At 58.0% G+C, this 21,956-nt stretch overlaps 1 protein-coding gene across 1 annotated transcript in view; it reads right to left on the reverse strand.

The window, feature by feature from the left end:
- Nucleotides 1-931: 931 nt before the first annotated feature.
- The window catches only part of MXRA7 (matrix remodeling associated 7), a 28,110-nt gene continuing 7,085 nt past the window's right edge, over nucleotides 932-21,956 (reverse strand). The window contains exons 2-4 of the mRNA XM_030295772.1: nucleotides 12,300-12,363; nucleotides 8,899-8,995; nucleotides 932-1,979 (exon numbers count right to left, since the gene is read on the reverse strand). Coding sequence (XP_030151632.1) covers nucleotides 1,865-1,979; nucleotides 8,899-8,995; nucleotides 12,300-12,363 — 276 coding nt within the window. The 3' untranslated portion in view covers nucleotides 932-1,864. The remainder of the gene's footprint in view (nucleotides 1,980-8,898; nucleotides 8,996-12,299; nucleotides 12,364-21,956) is intronic.

Genomic DNA, 21,956 nt, shown 5'->3' on the forward strand with positions numbered 1-21,956 from the left:
CACGGCCGTGTCGCGGCCACGGGAAGAGCTAGTCGGCCACAAAAGCCCGCTCTGCGAGGAAGACTGAGCCACAGGGACTGTGGTCAGGGCCTGCAGCTAGTCTGCCTTTGGGCCCCTCACGTGACCTAGCTCTCCTCTTGTTTAATGGGGCGCCTGGGTGGCTCGGTCGGTTGAGCTTCCGACTTCGGCTCAGGTCACGATCTCACCGTTCGTGGGTTTGAGCTCCGCACCGGGCTCTGTGCTGTCAGCGCGGAGCCTGGAGCCTGCTTCGGATTCTGTGCCTCCCTTTCTCTCTGCCCCTCCGCCACTCGCACTCTGTCTCTCTCTCTCTCGAAAATAAATAAACATTAAAAATAATACCAATAAGCTGGCAGAGTCGGAGTTTTCTGTTCCTTGCTGTTGGAGCATCTTAGCTGATGCAAGTATATGAAAATTCCTTGACTTTACTTCTCCCACAGCCGTCGGAATTTTGACTCAAGCACGACCAAGTCCTTCCTGTTTGGCATGATCAGAGCTGAAGGACCCAGGCAGGAGGAGAGGAAGGCCCATAAAGCGGTCCCAGGGCAATGCGCTTGGCAGGGTGGCCCTGGGAGAGGTGGCCCTGCCCGCCACACGATGGAAGGGGTCCCTGGGAGGTGACGAAGGAAACAAAGAAGGCTAACATCATAATTTTTTTTTTTAAAGCAGTGTCAAGATATATATATCTTTTTTTTGGTTTGTTTTTAAAGCACTGACATTTGGGTAGGACAGCAGAGAACAGACCCTTCTCCTGTGCAGACTGTCCACAAGGAAGCAAAAGGAATGGCAGGAGCAGACAGGGGAGGTGCCCGAGGAGAATTCCAGGAACAAGAGGAGAGGACGGAGGGAGAGGAACTTACCCCCACCCCCGTAATCTCTAACGTGAGGTATGCAAAATGCCACTGCTGCTTTGAGTTCACTGTGTTGACGTAGCTTTATTTCAGCAAATACAAAATATTTCTAAGAACGTCATGGGCTCTCTCTGGGGCAGACCCTCTCCAGCTCGGTTGGCTAGGAATTTTCCAGCCTGTGGGGCGAACAGAAACAGGGACCGTGCAGCAGGCAGGAGCCCCGCCGTTATCTGCGTCCTCGCAAGTTCGCGGACTCCCAGAGATTTACTGACCTCCTGATGTGTCCCGGACGCTGTCCCGTGAGGTCATTCTGGTGTTTTACTGAAGGCTGTCTGGGGACCTGCTCTCTCCCTGCACACGTGCCTCGCTTCTCTGAAGGACTTTCGTCTCCTTAAAGGGAGGCCCCGTGTTGCATATGTGATTTCTTCTACCTCTAGTAGCTAGCGTGGCCCTGGGTGCATTATAAGCACTCAGATGAGCCTATATGTGAAGTAAGTCTCACGCTTCCGCGGGGGAAGCTCTCCGAGGGTCCCAACTCTGATAACACTGATCTGCTCCAGTGTGGAAGGTGAGGGTCGAGTTCGAGTTTTTGCTAAAAGGACGCTCAGAGCCCCCCCACCATGGCCCCCTGGGCACATGGGTGTGGGAAGGATTCAGGGGTGCTGTGGGAAGACGGGTAACAGGTCCTGCTGCCCGAGTGTCCAGTCTAACAACCCTGCGCTCTCATTCTGCCTCAGAAGGCTTTCTGGAAGCTTCTGTGACTGCACGGACGCAAGCCGTAGGGGAGCATTCTCTTAGCAAAAAAAAAAAAAAAAAAAAAAAAAAAAAAATGTCTGACTCCGAAGACAATAATCCCGATTGCTGGAAAACCATGCCTAAGTTTTGGGAACCGCATGGCCCGTGTGTAGCGCCTCTACAGCTACAGACGCGAGAGCAAGCGAGCGAGCCTGCCGCAGCCGGCAAGTCGGGGACGGGGCCTCGCGGGCGGAGGCGGCCTACATGTCGTAGAGCCGGAGCTGCTCCTGCACGTCGCCGTCTGTCATCTCCCCAAACGTCTCCTTGTTGTCCTTCATGAGCTTGAAGATGGCCTCCAGCTGCTCCTTCTGCACTCTGTGGGGAAGAGAGGGGACAGAGGAAGAAGGTGCTCGGGGGCCCAGCGCAGGGGGCCGCCCAGCGCGTCCGGGGCTGGGGCGCTCCCCTCTCAGCTGGTGCCGCGTCTGCTTTCCGGGACAGCAAGAAAGTTAAACTGAAGCCAGATCCACTCAAGACACACGAGCTGGTTGGGCCGAACGGCCTCAGCCCGAAGGTTCTAAAAGCGGGTTCTAAGTCTGGGGTTTTCCCTGCAGGTCTGGGGACCCACGTGACCCTGAGAGTTCCTGCGCCCCTGTTTCCCCATGGGTGCCTTTTGAGCTTAGATCTCGCGTGACCCGGGGCGTAACGGGGAGAGGGCTGTTTCCGTTCCGTGGCCGGAGAACCCACGAGAAACCATGTTAGCGACAGACTTTTAGAAGGATGAGGACGGAAACCGTTACCAGCTGGGAAGCAGGCAGCACGCAGAGGTGCGTATGGAGGCTTGACCAGGGGCAGGGTTGGCACGGGGTCTCGCTGCCCGGAGGAAGGGGCACCTCTTCCTACTTTGCACATATACCTTATGGCCAGCGGGTGCCCTGAACTGGCCTGCACACAGGCCTGCGAGTGAAGGGCTCTTATCTTTTCCTTTTTTTAAGTTCTTATTTATTTATTTTGAGAGAGAGAGAAAGAGAGAATGAGCAGGGGAGGAGCAACGGGAGAGGGAGAGAGAGAATCCCAAGCAAGCTCTTCACGGTCAGCATGGAGTCCGACGCCGGGCTCGAACTCGCGAAGCATGAGATCATGACCTGAACTGAAATCAAGAGTCGGAAGCCCAGCCGACTGAGCCACCCGGGTGCCTCTCAAGGGCTGCTGTCTTTAAGAGGCTCAGCCACCCCATCTGACCAGCACAGGACAGCTCCCAGGGGCGCGAGTGTTGTGAAAGGCTGGGGTGAAACCGCAGCAGGAAACAGGGCTCGGGGCCAGTCTGGGGCCTGTTCCCGCTCCAGGTGCTGGCAGCGAGGCTGGTCCTGAGGTTTCCCTGCGCACCGGCCCTCCCTGCGGCCGGCTCCGCTTTAGACGCCGCACGGCAGGGCTTCGGCACGGCCTCCGGCCACCCAGCACCCATAGCGCTGCCCGGGGCGGGGTCCCACCGTCTGGTCTCGTCCCATCAGACTCCTTCGGCGGTGACCCCTTATCTCCCATCCAGCAGGTGGTTTCCTGGCTAGAGCAGCATCTAGAAGCTGAAATACTCAAGTCCCAACTCCCAGCCTCTCTTCGTCGCCCTGGGAACTGTGATTTCTACGGTCCGTTTTCCTGTCCTGCCATAGGTGTTCTGTACCCTACAGTCCGACAAAAGCACTGGGAATGGAAAGGATGTGTGTTGGGCTCCCTGGACGGCATCACAATCCCCCGCCCCGAGTGAACGCAAATTCTCAGGTATTTTCGCCGGCCGCGGCGCTCGGGCAGTTTTCGCAGACATAGGACTTGTACTCTGCTAGAGGGTAACGGGCATCAGAATGAGAGCTCAAATTCTAATGGGTTCGAAGGACAGGATTTCTGAAAAGCAAAGCGAAACTGAAAAAACACACAGTCACCGAGATCATCTACTCAAAGTTTATTGGGCTGAACAAAGGCTGAATACACAGATCCAAGCCATCAGGAGGACGTGAGGCTTGGGGCCCACGAGCCATGTTCAGAAAGATCCCAGACAACTAACTAGCTAGGTAGCTGACCCGGAGGGAGGCAGTCCCCCGCTCACGGCGTCATTAAGATCCCAGTCTGGACAAGGCCGTCGTATTGCGTGTGTGGGGACCTGGGTGCTAACAAGACAGCATCTACCTGTCAGGTCTCGGTGTGGCTGATGTTCTGTCCCGCGCTCCGTCCCTAAACCTAAGGTTCGAGGCCCAGAGGAGAGGGTCACTGGGAATGCGACACGGCCTAGGGGTTGACATCCCGGCCTTCCATCAGATGGCGATCGTTTTTCTAAAAAACTTACTGCTTAAAAAAATGTTGTAACCAACACATCTAAAAACTGCACATTAGTCTGGTGTAGTATAAACGTCGTCCAATATAAAATTCCAAGAAACGGATCTGGGACTGCTCTCATTCTCTCGCGAAATTCTAACTTATCTATGAAACCTTCTAGGAAAAGGCATAGTCGAGAGATCTATTTCAAGCAAACTATTATTATTGCTTCTGCCAAAGCGAAGGTGGAGATTCGGCCGAGCTTGATAAGAGCGTCAGTGAAAAGGCTTCTTTTAGCAACGAGAGGGCTGGATTCAAGCCTCCTCGAAATGAAGAGTCAGGGCAACCGCAAATCTCTAGCCGACGCTGGTTCCCTGCCGCCCCGCCGTCGATATAGCATCTCTCACCACCCCCCCCAACGACCGCGCCCGGAAGGGGGACATGGGTCCCCAGGGAGAGGAAGACAAGACCACCCCTAAGCCAGCCACTGAGCGCCGGCGTCTCTCCCTCATTTGCCTGGCACGCCTCCAAGTCTTTCCCGGGTTAGGCGTCAGTGGAGGAAAAGGCAGGGGGTGGGGGGGGGGCTGGAATGCAGCCACATGGTTTTAAAATGACAAGGTGGCTGCCACTGGCCATATCACAGGTGTGAAGGGTGTGTGGAGAGCTGGGTTCAGTGATAAGAAAAATCAAAGTCTACGAAACCCTTGCTTAACCGAGCCATCTGCGCCAACAGGGAGGAACGCATCTCCCCCGGGGGTGGGGGGCCAGGGCGCCCCCTGGCATCCTCCCTGCCGAGGGACGGGTCCTGACGGAGGCTCTAGGTCCCAGCGGGTTTATGTAGGCAAGAGGCACCCGGGAGCCCGCGTGGCTCCGCTCTGGGGATTTCCATTCTAGCGCTCAAGCTTTTAAGATGTCAAAGGGAAAAAGCCTTTAGCAGGAGGCTAAGGATAACTTCATTATTCTTCGGTTCTGTAAAGAGAAATGGGGAGAAAAGATCATTTATTTTACTCCTTCCATCTTGCAAGTATCACGGGGCGGGGGTGGGGGCGGGGAGGAAAGGGGGGCATCGGGGACGACGGGGGAGGACGTTTGGAGTTGCAGAAGCCGGGCTGGACACTGGTTTCTCAGACACGGGGTGAGTTTGCTTCTCATCACCTGCAGCAAGACAGTCTGTCCCCCAGAGCGTGGCACCGTGGCAGCCCGCCGACCCCCATTCTGCGTCCGCGAGGCACTTAGTTAGGCAGAGGGGGCCCCCGCATCTAGGCAGTTGGGCAGGGCAGACGTCTGGACAGATACTGGGTGCTCCGGATGTTTGGCTATGTGCTTCCCTGGGGCCCTCCCGTCCCGCTCTTCCTATTCCCACTGGCTGGGTTTTGTCCCCGCCGGGGACACTGGCACCCTAGGATGTGTGCCCACCCCGTCTGAACAACACCCAGCAGCCCACAGACTTGATGAGGGAAGAGGGGACGATTTTGTCCCTCTGGCGCCCTCTTCTGGAGGTCAGCGTCGCTCATGTTTCTAGACCTTCACACGGGCAAATCCCTCACGGACACACCAGGTTGCGGACACGGGAATATCCCACAGCCTGGGTTCCTCCGCCCGCTCTCGCCCTTCCCTGTCATGCTGAACAAAACACCTTCCACTAGAGTCGTGCCCACACCCAGAAAGGTCAGGACATTGCCGAGGACCTTCAGAATGGAGAGGGTGCTGGGGTCCCAGGTTCCCATCCATCAGAGCCACTTTCCCCTGGACCGGAAGGTGGGACGAACGGATGGCATACAAGGACATGTGTGGCCAGGGGTGCTTTTTTTTTCTTTTTCCTGCCAAGCCTCCAGCTTCACTAGCTCTGGGAGCGGGGAGGAGCGGTCCGCAGCCCGCAAACCCGCCAGCCCAGCTACACCCTGAGGCTGGATGGGGCGCCTCCCAGAGGAGCTTCGGTGCGAGCGCACAGTCCCCCAGCCCGGCATGACGGTGCCGAGGATACCTGTGAGCCCTAGGCCCCAGGGGACACCTCGGAGGAGGGGGCGCAGCCAGTGAGAAGCGGGCTCATTCTTGGGCAGCAGCTGTCTCTGGATTTGCAAACCTTACCATTTCCGACCCCTTGGGCAGAAGGAACCTGACCTGCGGGCGATTCTAAGGATGGGAATGTCCGTTTAAACACGCGGAAGAACAATCTGGGATCTTGACTTTAGTCCTGCTTCCTAAAGGCCGTGTTCTGAAAACGTGTAAAGTGAGGCTTTGGGGGATGCTCTTTGGTGGGACCACTAAAGATTCGGGCTCTGGATACGGCTCTGTTGGCTGAGGTGATAAATTTAACGTCGGGGACTTAACAGCATTTATTTGTTAACTAGCTTGCAACTCGACTGGGACCCGGAGTGCCAGGAAAGGAATTAGAAACAGGCAGAGTTTGGTCAGAAAGAATCTTGACGGGCAGAGAAGGGAGCAGACTTTTCGCTGGCCTGTGGTTGCAGCGGTTTGACAATAATATGCCTGTTCTTTTCCATACTGGGATTCCAGGGCCGTCTCCTAGACTCGGCTGGGACCAGAGCTACCTCGCGCCCGTCGGCTCTCTCCCGGGCCACACGGGAACCACCGTGCTGTAGATGAAAAGACAAAGCCAAAGCTGCCGGCCTCTGCAACCCCAAGCGTGGCCATGCAAGGAACAGAAGCAGCCGTTAAGAGGGGTGGCGCGTCAAGGGGCCCCATGCAGGGCCGCGTGAGCTGGCCGGGCGCGCAGGGGCAGGAGGGAGCCGCGGGGAGCATGCTGGGGAAGGGCGGTAATGAAAATGAACATGAACTCCGGCTCCACCCTTCGAGGACGGTGTTTAGCCCCTCAAGTTGGGGCGCAGCGGTGATGACCACAGCCTACAGATGAGGAGAGATCGCCCCCTTCACCCCAAGGGCGACACCCGGGGCGCGGTCTCCACCGCACGGAATAGCCAGGTGTGAACTGGTATATGACAAGTCCCCAAAGACTCCGTAGCGAAAGACCCTCCTGTCTAAACATAACAGAGAAGGGACTTTCCCTCCCCATCGCCGAGGTCCCAGCTCGGAGCCCAGCGACAGCGGCCGTCTGACCCCTGGCCCGAGGCCTGGCATCCATCCCCTAATTGGTCCTTCCTGTTCCAGTGGCTCTTCACATCCTCTGAGCACCGGGAACCAGGACCTCAGCTCCGTCCCCGGGGACCTTCGAGAGCCCACAGGTGCATCCCGGGGCTGCGAAATGTTTCTGTAAAGGGCCCGATCCGGACTCTTTTGGGCTTTGTGGGCTTTCTCACTCCGGCCACAGCAGCGCAGAAGCCACCACAGGCCACAGGAAAACCAGAGTGGCCGTGTTCTGGTCACACTGAGCATAGTGACCAGGGCTGAAGTCGGCCACCCTTTCCTCTGAGCCGAAAAACCTGCCTGTCCCACAACTTGGGAGCCCGGGGTTTTTGCCGCACGAGGTTTTATCAGCTGCCTCACCTTCTCAGGGCAGGACCAAAGTGGCAGGGGGACAGCCAGCGGGTTTCCCCGCAGCCTCCCTGGTCCCCAGGGGAATGACAGTTCTGCCCAGCCTCACAAGGGGGCGCTAGCTCCCCGCCAGCTGGTCCATGAGGCCCACGGGGGACGCGTGTTCACTGGGCTCCCAGGACCCTGCAGCCCTGGGAGAGGGGCCTGGTCACCCAGCGACCCCCGTGCTGGCGAAGAACGAGGCGGCTGGGTGCTCGGTGCGCAGAATGAATTAATTGGTTATGAAGGCGGCGGGGGGGGGGGGGGATGGGGGAGGTTTAGACCACGCCAGTCATGTTGGGGACACATTAACAGACAGGAGGGGGGAAGCACCAGTGGTCTAAGAAGTCCGTCTCCTTACCAAAAGGATTTGCAAGATTATGTGTGGCTCAGGACCTAAGGAACGTGCTACAGGGAAGTGAGGTCAGAGGTCAGCTCAATCCTGAAATATAAAGGCAGCAAACCGGGTCACACCCACAGGCAGTGTCAGCAGCACGGAGGAGTGGGGGGGGGGCTCCCCTGGAGGCCAGGTCCCCCTGTTCCGGGTCCTCCTCGCGCTGGGCCGACACCGCCACCCCTCCGCCCCCGGGGAAGAGCCTTCCAGGCCGGCTTTGGAAGAAGTGGGGAACAGCCGCAGGAAGGGAAATGCGGGTTCTCGTGGACAGAGCGGCTTCTGACGTTTGAGGGACCCTGAGTGGTGTGGCCAGTGGCAATGAAAGGGTGGCTGAGCTATGCATTCTGGAAAAATAAACCCTCCTGTCCCGTGACCCGAGAACCGCAGCTTGTGCTAACGAGCGGGCGGTGGTCACCACAAGCCTGGGCTCCCGTTTCGATCCTGCTTGAACCAAAGCACGCCAGCAGGCTCCAGGCCTGGAGACCCCGGGGCTCGGGGTCAGACCCCCGGTTCTCCCTTTCCCAGCCGTCCTGCTGTTTCCAGAGCGCTCCTTGGCACGCTGGCGGGAAGGAGCGCAGAGGATCCGCGGAGGTTAGCCCACGGGTGTGCGGGGGGTGTCCGGCGGGGGTGGGGGGCGCCCGACTCTAAACCTGGGGCGCTACACGGCTGCCTCGGCCTCCGAGCTCCACGGAGCAGAACAGATACAGAAGGAAGGCGGCCGCTGGGCGAGGAGGGGCCGGAGGGGAGCGGCCAGAGAGATGAGCAGGAAGAATCGAGCTCTGTCCTAAAGTGACAGATTGGTTCTGTCATGAACTCTATCTGGTCCAGGCTCTTCCCCGGCATGGCATCTCGCTTTTTCCCTCTGCAGCGGGGCGGGGCGGGGCAGGGGAGGGGCTCAGCGGGTGACCGTCTCCAGGGGAGACGAGCCCAGCTGAGTGGAGGCAGGACAGACAGATAGGAAAGAAGCCCTGGAACGAAAACAAAACGGAGGGTGGCAGGGGGTGGGGGCAGGCAGCTGGCCCGAGGCTCAGCTCGCCTCCTCTCCTGGCCCCCAAGGGCAGGGGCCAGACAGCCCTGGCTCCTCGGAGAGGAAGGTGTGCGGCCTACCTCTGTTCTTCCTCCAGCTCCTCTTTGGTCATCATCTTCTTGTACTGGTTTCCCCGCAGCTTCCCGGGGCTGTATTTAAAGGAGAAGACCTCTCCCCCTGCAGGGAGGAGACGGGGAAGGGGGTAAGAGCTGGCGCGTGGGACTGGGGAGGGGGCTGGGCGCCTCCCACAGACTCCGAGTCCCTCCCTCCACCACCCCCCCCCCGCCCCCGTCCACCCTGGTGACCACGCACGTGCTGCCCAGGCCTCCGAGAGGGCACCTGCGACTTTTCTGCTCGACTGGCAGGGCTCCCTCCCACACTCTTCCCATGAAATCCCACAGTGACTTAGGGATTCGAAATGGGGATACAGAGACAAAAATGAGATAGTTGGAGAGAAATCAGTCCCCCTCCCCAAATGGTATGGCTCCATCCACCAAATGCTGGACCCCTCCCCCAAGGCAGGGTTCAGCCACCCACAGAGCTGTCTGGCAAAGGCTCCCGCCAAGCCGCTGCCTTGGAGGACACTCTACCCTCCTCATTGAAGCCGCTCCCCCCACCCCACCCCCATTACTGCCGTGCGAATTACATCAGACCCAGCAGGCTGGGCCAAGGTGCTGGGCTCCCTGCCTCTCCTCGGGTCCCAGGCCCGGAGGGTGGCACGGGGACTCCTGATCCTTCTGCCGAGGTCCTCCAGGCTCTGGGGCTTGGGGGATGCCCGCCAGCTATCAGAAATCTGAAACAACGCATCCAGCTCACAGGAGTGGTGTGGGATCTTTCACACCGTGTTGAATTTGGGCATCCAAACCGGGGCCTGGTACTGAATAGGTGTACCGGGATTTGCCAGTCCCCGAGAGCAGACTCCTTAGCCGCCTTAGAACAAACAATCTCGAGGCCCGATGAGAGGGCACGCCAGAGGTCTGGACAGAGAAAGGCAGGAATGTGCGACAGGGAGCCAGGGCAGGTGCTGAGCAGAGACTGCCAGGATGGAAGAGAAAAGAGCTTCGGAGCGGAGCCCTGGGCTGAGTATCGGAGGGAGAGAGCCCCCCGCCCTGGGAATCGATGGCCGTAAGTGGTCCTTCAACCCAGCAGGTGTAGGGCAGACGGCCTGGGGCGCCCCAGGGGCTGTGGCCTTGCCTTAGGGAGAAGTTCCTACATTAGTACCAGGATTCATGGGCTCTTTATTCTTTCTGCAGACATGAAGTGAGCTCTCTGCTAGGTGCTGGGGGCTTAGCCGTGAGTCAAACGGGCAGCAAGCCAAGGTAAGTAAAATACAGCGTTTGACGCTGGTCATGAGAGCTCTGCAGAAAGAACAGGGGTGTGGGAGGCAGGGAGGGGGCTGCTTGGAAGTTTCACTGGAGATGGGGTGGGGGTGGCATCGGGAGGGGTTTTGCAGATGATAGTCGAAGGGAGCAAACCCTGTGCCGTCTGGCAGCCAGATCCAGTAAAGCAGGGAGGCCAGCGGCACTGGGTGGCAGAGAGAGGGGCCAGGCCGCGTGGTCGGGGAGGGGGGGCTTGGTTCTTCCTCCGGGTGAGACAGGGCTTGGGGCAGAGACGGGGGAATCCGCTCCCACCCCCCCACCCCCACCCCCCACTGGAGACCCTGGTCCCCGCCGGCCGGCTCTTCTGGAACACAGCTCAGGCTGACAAACCAAGGGCTGGGTCCTTGGGGACCGCAGGATCAGGGGCTCCCAACAGCACCAGGTATGGCCTGCCTGCGTCTGAGGATCTGGGCGCTTTGCTGAGTAATTCCGAGCCCCTGTCTGAGGGGCCCAGGTCCCTGGTTGCCAGGAAAGCCCTGAGAAAGAAGCCTGCGTTCGGGGCGGAATCGCACAGAGCTGCGGTCTCAGACTGAGCTCAGCGACCAACGCACCAACCACCAACGACGCCGCTCGCCGCTCGCTCTGGACCTCCAAGACGGGCAACAAAGAAACCCAATTACCCTCAGCGTCAAGGTCATTGTGTTGCTATGTTTTAGAAAAACAGCGATTTTAATTCTGCCAGCTGGGCGCTGCTCAAGGTTTCAATTTACGGGGCAGGTCTGATGACGATTTTATGTTTTCCAAGCCAGGCAGAACGAACGACCGAACGTCCGGCCGGAAAAGCTTTTCCCTTAATCACATCGCACGTGGCGTACCGAGTGATCCGCGGCCGCGTCCAATCCAGCCAGACCAGGGGGTTTCGAGGTGAGGGCCTCCCGGGGAGGAGGACTTCTTGCAGCCTTGTGTGACCGACTCACCAATTTGCTTAGGAAGGGCATCTTAGCGACACTAATCAATTAGCCTGGGAGCTGAGCTTCGCTGCCGAGGGCCTGGGGGCCCACTCTTCTTTCCTCTGACAGCTGGGGCCATAGCCCTCCCCTCCCCTCCCCTGCCTTGTCAGAGCTGGCAGGTGGCGGCTGGGGGCTGGGGGCCGTCCAGGGGCAGCAGTCAGATAAGGAGGGAGGGCCCAGCCATGAGGCACACGGCTGGGGGTGGGGCTAGTGAGCCTCCCCTTGTCCTGGCCGACGGGCCTCCGGCGGCCTCGGCTCCTGCCCCTTTCTGTGTCCCCAAGTCACTAACGGGACCCCCACCTCTGGCATCCCTGCAGCCACCTGGGGCCACGAGGCAGGGACAGACCCCAGGGCCACAGTTCCCGTGCGTCTCTAAGCCCCAGATGACGGAGAAGCTACTGCCTGCCTTTCCCTCTTCCCCTGAGGCAGTACTGACAGAAGCCGCAGCGGCCTGTGGGGCCTCGGCGGGGTGCCGGGGGCCCCCCAGCGCAGCCGCACCGCCAGCCCACACGCCCACACCAGCCGTGGTCACTGCATTCCTGCAGCGCGTTCTTTCCACTGCCCCTGCCAGCAGTCGGCCAAAAGTCACAGCAACAGTCTTGCCTTTTGACAAATTGAGAACTACTTCGGACATACACGAACGCACGTCCTCCGTGTACTTGCCGTGTAGATGAACAAATGTTGACGTGTTGCTGTTTTTTGTTTTCTTGGCTTTTGTTTTTAAGTTTATTGATTTTGAGGGGGCAGGAGGAGAGAGAGAGAGAGAGAGAGAGAGAGAGAGAGAGAGGATCCCAAGCAGGCTCCGCACCAGCAGCTCAGAGCCCGACTCGGGTCTCGAACTCACAGACTGTGAGATCATGACCTGAGCCGAGATCAAGAGTCGGATGCTTCACCGACTGATGGAGCCACTCAGGCGTCCCTGATTTTTTGTGTTTGTTTTTAAGAAATAAAACACGACAGACCCAGCGGAAACCCACACCGTGCTTGGTTCTGCCTCTGTCCGGCCAGGGCACTGGCCCCCGGGGGTGCCCAGGACAAGCCCACCGCCTTCCACCCGCTCGGGTTCGAGCTGGCCGGTTTCCTTAACGCTCCCAGACACGCCTGCTCCCTTCTCCTGGCTGGCCAGAGTCTGATGGCAGGGATCCCACTCACCATCTTCCTCCTCAGGCTCTGCTCGGGGTGGGTCCTCCTGGCCATCACGCTCCTGCTCCTCTTCCTGCAAGATAAAGAGAGAGTCAGCGCCCGGTGCCCGGAGCTCGACACGGTTTACTCGGATACCGCCACCCAGGCGTCCCCGACCCCTTGGTGAAAGCGACCTGACCCTGGCCCCCGGGCAGGAGGGATGCGCCACAGCGGTGGGGGCACTGGAGGCCGGTGACCGCCTTGGGGAGGTGGGGCAGCGGTGGGCAGAGCGTCAGGAGAGGAAGGGGCCGCCGAGGGCCAGCCTGAGCCCACACGGCGCCGGCGCCGGTGCCTGTCTGTTGGGCGTGGTTGGGAGGACGCTGGTGGGGGCCACGGTTAACCAGCAGGTGGAATCCGTATGATCCCCGAGCTAACGCTGTTTGGCCAAGACGATAAGGGCCGAGGCGCTGTGCTTTCGACCTTTGGACCTCAGTCTCTTTACCCTTTCCGGGTGGGTGCTGGCCAAAGCCTGTGGATGCCATTTTGGTAAGGGGACTGGGGACTCCCATCCCACACTCTGGGTGCGACTAAAGGCGCCAGAGGAAAACTGGCGGGCCATCCGGGGCCGGGCCATCACAGAGAAGGTGCGTTCGCGGGCTCTGCCTCCCGGAACCTCATTCCTCCCGTTTCAGAGTCCATTTCCCCCACCTCCTGGAGGCCCGGCTCTCCCACGAATGGACTCAATAAACAGACGGCTGGAAGGAGCGTCCCGAGATGGCCTTCTTGGGAGGAAGGAGTGACTCCAGCCTGCAGGAATGCTGGGGGGCACCGGGGACACGCGGCCCAAGGAGCTGTGATGGACAGCGGGCCGGCGGATCCGGAGACACCCCCGGTTTACAAGGGGGAGGCACACACGGAGTGAGCTCCCCGGGCGGCGAAGGCAGCACGCCCAGGCCTCTGGGACTCGGCGCCCGGGGGGGGGGGGCAGCCAGGGTGGCGGCCTCGGCAGGGGCAGGGAGGAGCGGCCGCAGAGCGGAGGAGCTCTGTCCCTCACGGCAGAGCGAGCGAAGCTGGGCTGCAATTCTGCACGAGCCCAACCGCGGGTCGTAAGTGGCAAACCCTGAAGGGCCTTGACTTTCTGTCGCTCACAAAAGGCAGCCAGGGGGAGCCGGGCGGGAGCCGGGAGCAGGGCTCTCCATTCAGTTTCCATCCAGCTCAGCGTCAGATGTGAGCGATGTTGCCCAGAGCGCAGGTCAGTACGTGGCGCCTGGGTGTCCAGATGCCCCGAGAAGTTTGCCCAGCAAAGCATCTTTGTGGCTGTGGGGAGGGGGCGGGGGCAGGCCCCTTCGGGGGAAGCAGGGTAAGGAGACACCCCTGTGACCCAGCACACCCACCGCTAGGGACCTGCTCTGGACTGGAAAACCATCTGTCTGGGTTTTTCTACAGTGACTCTGATTTTGTGCCGCAGAAACCAATCCAAACTGGAAACCACTGAAATGTTCATCCTTAAAGTTCCATATATTTGGTTAACATGTTCACCAAAATACTAACAGGTTGAATATATCACAGCACACACACACACACCGTGCATCAGTGTGCATTAAAAAGGAGGCAGCCGGGGGCGCCTGGGTGGCTCAGTCTGCTGGGTGACCGACTCTTGATTTCAGCTCAGGTCATGATCTCACGGTTCATGAGTTTGAGCCCCGCATCGGGCTCTGTGCTGACAGCTCAGAGCCTGGAGCCTGCTTCGGATTCTGTGCCTCCCTCTCTCTCTGCCCCTCCCCGGCTCATGCTCTGTCTCTCTCTCTCTCAAAAATAAATAAACATTAAAAAATTTTAACAAGGAGGCAGCCATACACACTGATGTGAAAAATGCATCAGGACAAATTTCCAACGGGAAAAAGCAAGAGGCAGCACAGTGTGAGAGGGGCCATCTTCTGGGTGTAAATATAAAAATGGGAATGCACATAGATGCTCATAATCACCGAGAAAAAGTTTTCTGGAAGGACACACAAGACACTGTTAGTGGCTACCTTTGGGGAGAGGGGCTGGGGGGGCAGCCTTTTGTTTTTATCTTACACATTTCAGTATAATTTGGATTTTCTAATATGCATGGAGATACATGGATTTCTCTTAATATATCTTAAAAATGCTACATTTTTAAATGCTACGGTTCAATGGGTCTTTGAACTGTGAAATTGGTGATTTTTTAAATGTTTATTTATTTTTGAGAAATAGAGAGAGAGAGAGAGAGCACAAGTAGGGGAGGGGCAGAGAGAGAGGGAGACACAGAATCCAAAGCAGGGTCCAGGCTCTGAGCTGTCAGCACAGAGCCCGACGCGGGGCTCAAACCCGTGAACCGTGAGATCATGTTCTGAGTCGAAGTCGGACGCCCAACCGACGAGCCACCCGGGCGCCCCTTGACAGCTTGAACATGATTTTAAGGGGGGGGGTCGACCAGCTCACCAAGGTGCCCGTGGGAGAGGACTCCTCTACCTGCCTATCCATGCAGACTCTGGCACACAAAGAGTTAAAATGAAAACCTTAGCCTTCAAATGTCAGGAAGCTAAGTATAAAAGGAATTTAAATAAGTAAATATTCAACTATGTGTATTGTAGCTCTGTAGCATTCGCATTTCTTAAGTTATTAAAACTTAAAACTGCACTAAGACTTTGGAGGTACCTCTGTAACCCAGAATTAAATTAAAGATAAATAGTGTTGTGTGTGTGGTAGAGATGGATAGATAGATGCCGTTATAAAATTTCCTGTGTGGGTCTGTGGCTTTTAAAATCGATTTTTTAGGGGTGCCTGGGTGGCTCCGTTGGTGGCACGTCTGACTCTCGATTTCAGCTCAGGTCGTGATCTCACGGTTCGTGAGTTTGAGCCCCTCTCTCGGCCCCTCCCCTGCTCTCTCTCTCTCTCTTTCACAAAATAAACTAATAAATAAATAAAATAAAATAGATTTTTTTAATGCAGTCTTCATGAAGTCTGGAAAATAGTGCTGAATTGGCCACATGCTGTTTTCTGTCTGTGCAGAAATGCCCTTCGTTCAGAAGACGCCCCTCGAAGCCTCTGGGCCCTTCTCTCCTTGGGGAGAAGGGACGTCTGGTCCCAGAGCTGTGAGCCTGGGAATGTGTGTGTTGGGGGGGGCGATCGGGGGGCGCCTGGCTGTGGTTGTCCCCGAGGCCACTCCACCCTGGCCTTCCCCTGTCCGTGAGAGACTCAACTCCCAGTTCTGCGCAGACTGACCAGCCAAGTTGCTGTCACCGACAGCCAGAGTCCTGACCCCTGTCATTGCCTCCTCACCCGCCACTTAGCAAGCCCAGAACACATCGATTTCTCTAGGGAGAGTGCTGCCTGCATCAGATGCCGGCAGGACGGCAGCTGGGGGATGGGTAGGATGCTGGAGTTTTCCACCTGTGCTTTGGGGAAGCACCCCAGGCCCACATGTTTATCTGGGCTTACTTAGTGGGCTTTTAGATAACATCATGATAATGGAAAGGATTCCATTATTAAACAGAACGCTGTGTATTGCATTTTGGCCTTATTTTATAAAAAAAAAGTGTACACAACAGGAAAACCCGAGTGCTGACACCGGTAATAAGATGGACAGGTCTCGTAAACAGTGCGATTAGGCCACAGATGGCCATCCTTCTGGACGGCGGTGGCCCTCCAGCCTCCGTCCAAGACTCTCTGCCTCAAGATGGTGAACTGTGGGGGCGCCTGGGTGGCCCAGTGGGTTAAGTGTCCGACTCTTGATTTTAGCTCAGGTCACAATCTCACAGTTTGTGGGTTCGAGCCCTCCACTGGGCTCTGCGCTGCCAGTGTGGAGCCTGCTTGGGGTTCTTTCTCTCCGTCTCTGCCTCTGCCCTCTCCCCCTGCTTGCGCTCTCTCTCAAAATAAAGAAGCATTAAAAAAAAAAAAAAAAGGCAGTGAACTGTAAACTATGTGTATGACAGTGAAGGAAAGCAGTAAGGTGGAACCGTGTACCAAATGCTAGAACAGGGGAGCCTGGGTGGCTCCGTCGGTTGAGCATCCGACTTTGGCTCAGCTCATGATCTCGCAGTTCGTGAGTTCGAGTCCCGCATCGGGCGGGACTGAGGGGCGCAGCGAGGCCCCAGAGGGGACGCCAGGCGGGGAGCCTCGCGGCTTTTGCAGTGACTGGCTGGAGTCTGGTGTGACCGCAGGGGATCACGGGGGTCAGGAGGCAGGGCTCGGACCAGGAAGATCTTATAGGGAACAAGGCATTGAGGAGCCCCCGGCAGCTTTTAAATGGGGAGAAAGAGGAGGAGACCGGCATTTTTGGAGCAGGAAGTAGGAAGGCATGGTGAGGGCAGGATAGGAGGCAGGATGAACTTCCAGAAGGGGGGGGTCCAAGTGCAGGTGAGGGATGTAAGGCCTGATCGGGGAGGGTAAGGGACTCGGCCCTCAGCTCAGTGTTTGTCGAATAAATCAGCGAAGGCCCACCTGCATCTGGTTCGAGGCAATGCCCTGGGGGTCTCGAAGTCGGAACCCCACCCGTGGGCTTGCTCCCTGACACAGCTCGGCTAGGACCACGCCTGGGGCAGCATGACCCCGGCAGCTGCTCAGAGTGGGGACTGCCAGCCCACAAGAGCCCATCGCTGTGGATTTCTTCTATTTTTTTTTTTAATGTTTATTTAAGTTTGAAGGAGAGAGAGAGAGACAGAGTGTGAACGGGGGAGGGGCAGAGAGAGAGAAAGGGAGACACAGAATCCCAAGCGGGCTCCAGGCTCTGAGCCGTCAGCACAGAACCCGACGCGGGGCTCGGACCCGCCAACTGTGAGATCATGACCGAGCCGAAGTTGGACGCTCAACCAACAGAGCCACCCAGGCGCCCCCACTGATGTGGATTTCTTGTCACTGCCCTTGGTCCCGAGAGTGACACATGGCACCTGTGTGTTGTAGACTGAATTATGTCCCTCCCCAAAGTCATATGCTGAGGTCCCAACTGCCAGTACCTCGGACTGTGACTACGTTTGCAGAGGGGGCCTTTAAAGAAGGAATTAAGTTAAAACAAGGCCGTGAGAGTGAGTCCTGCCCCAGTCTGACTGGTGTCCTTCTAAGAGCAAATGTATAAGAGGAGGACACACAGGGAGATGCCAGGCGAGCGTGTGCTCGTGGAAAGGCCCCGGGAGGATGCAGTGAGAAGGTGGCCCCTGCAAGCCGGCGAGAGAGGCCTCGGGAGAGACGGACTCTGCCCCCCGCCTGGATCTCACAGTTCTGGACAAAGTAAATGTCTGTGTCTCAAGCCGCCCTAGCAAGCCAGTGTAAATCAATTTTGTGAAAGCTGTGAGTCGGTGACACCCTCGGAGACAGACAGCTGGCGTCACCCTGGCTGGTCCCCAAAGCAGTCCCAGGCGGGGAACCCAACCCCATCGCCTCCCTGACCAAGAGTCCCAGCGTTTCGCTACTGGATAGAACCCGAGGGCTCTAACGCCACGTGGCCCCGGCCACTTTTCCTCCAGTGGAGGGATGGGTGGGGGGACAGGCAAAGCACAGGGGCCAGGGTCTCCCAGAGGCCGGGGGGGGGGGGGAGGCTTCTCGGAGCCAGCGCGAGCCTGCAGACAGCATGTTGCCTTTTATGGCTGCCTTGATGCGCAGCGCGAGGCAGAGGATGGGGAGACGGAGACGGAGACAGAGACAGGGGTAGGGAAGAGACAGAGAGAGAGAGAGAGAGAGAAACATCTCTCTGCCTGAGCAGAAGGCTCGGCCCTGGGGTCCCGCACACAGGCTCTGCTGGGACCCTGTGAGTTGCCACCAAAGCCAACTGGGCTGTGACCGCGGCAGGGCCCCCTGGTTAATCCGGGAGCGATTTTAGAGGACCGCGGCTCCGCCAGGCAGGGGGAGAGGGAGGCCTCACTTCCCTGGGGATGCCCGACCCTCCCTCCCCGGCAGCAGCCAACAGAGAGAGGGGCCTGCACGATTCCCCTGCACCTCTCCTCAGCCTGGGCAGCTCCACCCACCGCAGCGGCTGCAGGCTTCCCACGTGGGCACCGAGAACAACGGGCATCGTGCGGGCGCTGCCTCCCCCCCCCCCCCGCCCGGCCCCAGCTCCACTGCAGGCAGGGGGGGTGTGACGGTGCTCTCTCCCCTCCCAGAAAGATGCCATTAGGCAATCAGGCTCCTCATCTTTTGCATTCAGGGGGAGCAGCTGCGGGCGCAGACCTGGCGCCAGCTCCCGGAGCGCCCGTGCTGGGCGGGGAGGGTGCGGCCGGCAGAGGTCATGGTCACGGCGGCTCTCTCTCTCTCTCTCTCAACCCCCCCCCCCCCGCCCGAACGTCCAAACAGCTCAGCCACCGCACGCCCAAGTGACAGCTCCAGGCAGGGGACCCTGTATTTGCGGCTGGATAAGGCGCACCCCTGAGCCAAGGAACTTGTGTCTTCTTATCCCAAACTGGCCCCTCTCAGCCTTTCTCTGTGATCACGGCGTCTTTGACACTTGGTCATGGCCCGGCAACGCCGATTCAAGCCTGCTGCTTCCTTTCTGCTTCCGCTTCTCAACCGCTGTCCCTGTCTCCCCGCCATGCCCCGTCCCCCCAAAAGTCCCTAAGACTCACCCTCATTCTCACGCTCCTACCAGTCGCTCGGTGCCTGAAACGGCACCGTTGTCCTTGACCTCACTCTCCCCTGACTCATTTGCTCTGAGAACACCTTAAAATGCCAGCTCGATCATGCTTTTTTCCCCACTAGAACCCTAAAATGACGGCTGCCGGGTTCAATTCAAATATCCCCAGGCCTGTGAAGTTTTCCTGCTTCCTGATTCAGGGGCTCAGTCTCTAAGGCTTCCCGGGAAGTGCTCTCCTCTCCCGCCCCCCGGGGGCTGCCATGGGAGGGCAGGCTGGAACTTAGGGTCCCCCTTGGAACCAAGGCCTCGGGTATGTGATCTCGGGCATTCACCTCTGGGTGATCCTCCTTCCTTTGCGCGGGGTCCTTTGAGGTCACAGAATCCGGGGAGGATGGTCTTGAGCTCAGTTTTTATTTTGCCCTCAGTGGGCAGACCCCTGGAGCTTTGTGGTGGGTACTGAGGGGATTGCTGTGAGGAGGGGCAGGGGAATAGAGGGGCTGAGACCTCCACCCAGGGCAGATCTGCTTTTGCCTTATGCACTGGGCTTCCACTTAAGATTGAAGAAGAAAAAAGGTATCTAGCGCCTTTAAAAAAAATTGTTTTTCATGTTTTATTATTTATTTTTGACACAGAGAGAGACAGAGCGTGAGCGGGGGAGGGGAAGAGAGAGAGGGAGACCCAGAATCCGAAGCAGGCTCCGGGCTCCGAGCTGTCAGCACAGAGCCCGACGCGGGGCTCGAACCCAAAATCGTGACCTGAGCTGAAGTCGGACGCTTAACTTAATTTAATTTAAGTCGCCCCCTTAATTTTTTTAAAATGTTTATTTATATTTGAGAGAAAGAGACAGAGTGCCAGCGGGGGAGGGGCAGAGAGACAGAGACAGAATCTGAAGCAGGCTCCGGGCTCTGAGCTGTCAGGACGGAGCCCAACGCGGGGCTCGAACTCACCAGCTGTGAGATCATGACCTGAGCCGAAGTCGGCCGCTTAACCGACTTGAGCCCCCCAGGTGCCCTGCTAGTGCTTTTAAAAATGTGAGGAAGCCACTGTGGCTTTGACCTAATTCAAAACCCTATAGCTGATAAAACCTTTGATGAAAGTTCTCCAGTGTGTTTGAACACTTGTAGCCTCGGGGAGCTCACTACCTTACAGAGCCGTCTGCCTCTCTGGGGCATCCGGGGGCATGAAGAGAAATGGCCTCTGCCTGCTGCCCAGGCCAGTCCTACGAGGAGGTGGCATTGCCTCCTGGCAGGGGCTGCCCCGTTCCTTCTCTTTGTTGTTCCTGCGGTTTATAAATTCCACAAGCATGTGGTGGGTGCTACTGTGTGCTGAGCCTGCTGTAGGAGCTGGGGGTGTGGCCGTGACCACGGCAGGCAGGGACCCTGTTCTCCGAAGCCGACATTCCGCTTCGGCAGACAATGCGCGCTGACATAAGGGATGACCTCAGACCCTGTGGAGTGCCGTGAAAAAAGCCCGATAGAATGGCGTGCTGGAGCAGGGGTGGGGGACTTCTATCCGCTAAGGTGCTCAGGCGCCAGACCCTGGAAAGGCAAGGGGGCAGGAGCAGTCATGTGAAGGTCTAGGCCAGGGAGGGTCCTCCGGGCAGAGCGGAGAGCAAATCCCAGGGTCCGGATGGGGGGCAGGCCTGGTGTGTCTGAGAGCTGGGAAGGCGGCCGTGGCTGCAGAGAGGAGGCAGGGCGGGCCGCAGGGCCGAGGCAGGAGTTTGGAATGTATTCTGTGCCACCGCAGGGCTTAGAGCAGGAGAGCGTGAGGGGCCCGTTTCCAGGTTATAAAGATCGCGCTGGTTGTTGGGTGGAATGTGGGGGGCGGGCTGGAAGCAGGGGGAGCCGCTGAGAGGTTCCTGCACAGCCCAGAGGAGCCACGGACTGCCGGAGCAGCCTGGAGTGGAGAGGAGGGCCTGACGTCAGGAGGAGGTATCCCACAGGCAGAGGCGACAGGACTTGCTGCCGGAGTGACTTCGGGCCGGAGGGAAAATGAGAACACAAGGATGTTGTGTGGGCTTTTGGCCTGAGCAGCTCTGGGAGCCACGGAGGAATTCTGAGCAGGTGGTGAAGGACGCTGGGGGCGGGGAGGGGCCGAGGGCACGCCTCGGGCAACAGAAGTCAAGAGCACTAGGGGCGCCTGGGTGGCTCGGTTGGTTAAGCGTCCCACTTGGGCTCAGGTCACGATCTCACGGTTTGTGGGTTCGAGCCCCGCGTCGGGCTCTGTGCTGACGGCTTGCTCAGAGCCTGGAGCCTGCTTCGGATTTTGTTTCCCTTTCTCTCTGCCCCTGCCCTGCTCACACTCTGTCTCTCTCAAAAATAAATAAACATTAAAAAAAGAAGAAGAAGAAGAAGAAGTCAAGAGCACTTAACAGACAGGGCCGTGTCAGGTGCTCACTGGACAACCACAGGCCAATGTTGAGGAGGCAGGAGATGGGGCTCAGGAAGAGGCTGGGGGGGGGGGCAGTGGTCAGTGTGTTCCAGAGGCAGCAGCGGCAATCCGGGTCCAGAGGTGAGCTCTCCACTTGATATGGGCATGAGCTTGACCAGCGTGGACCAAGAACAAAGGAAGAATACTGGGTAAGATGCTGACTCAGGAAGCGGGGATGGGGGGGAGACGGGGAGAGGAGGGGAGAGACTGAGACCCAGCGTTCACGTTCCCAGCACACAATACCCGGGGGCGTGGAGGAGCCAGGCTGCAGGGCCAAGTTCAGCCATCCAGACTAACAGGGCCATCCTGGACTCCGACCTCATATCCCAAATGAGGGCACATTCACAAGCCCTAAACACACTCTCTTGCTCAGATGGCCAAGCACGCCAGATCCAATCCTCTCAGATGAACGGCTTTTGGCATCGTTCCTACAAAGAGGATTTGGAGGACATCAAAAGCTTCATTAAAAAAAAAAAAAAAAAAAAAAACACCACCCAGAGGCACCAGCCAGCATTCTCCCCTTATCAGCAAGGATTAGGTGGAATTCTAGTGTCTACATTGCGGGATAAATAGAGACGGTTATGCACAGCGAGAACCCGGGGACAGAATCAGAGCTGGGAGCACAGGATGAAATGAAACCACTGTGCAGGGGGACCGACCAGGCTGAAGAA

The sequence above is a fragment of the Lynx canadensis genome, chromosome E1 (assembly GCF_007474595.2).
Source record: "Lynx canadensis isolate LIC74 chromosome E1, mLynCan4.pri.v2, whole genome shotgun sequence".
In the NCBI taxonomy this organism is placed as follows: Eukaryota; Metazoa; Chordata; class Mammalia; order Carnivora; family Felidae; genus Lynx; species Lynx canadensis.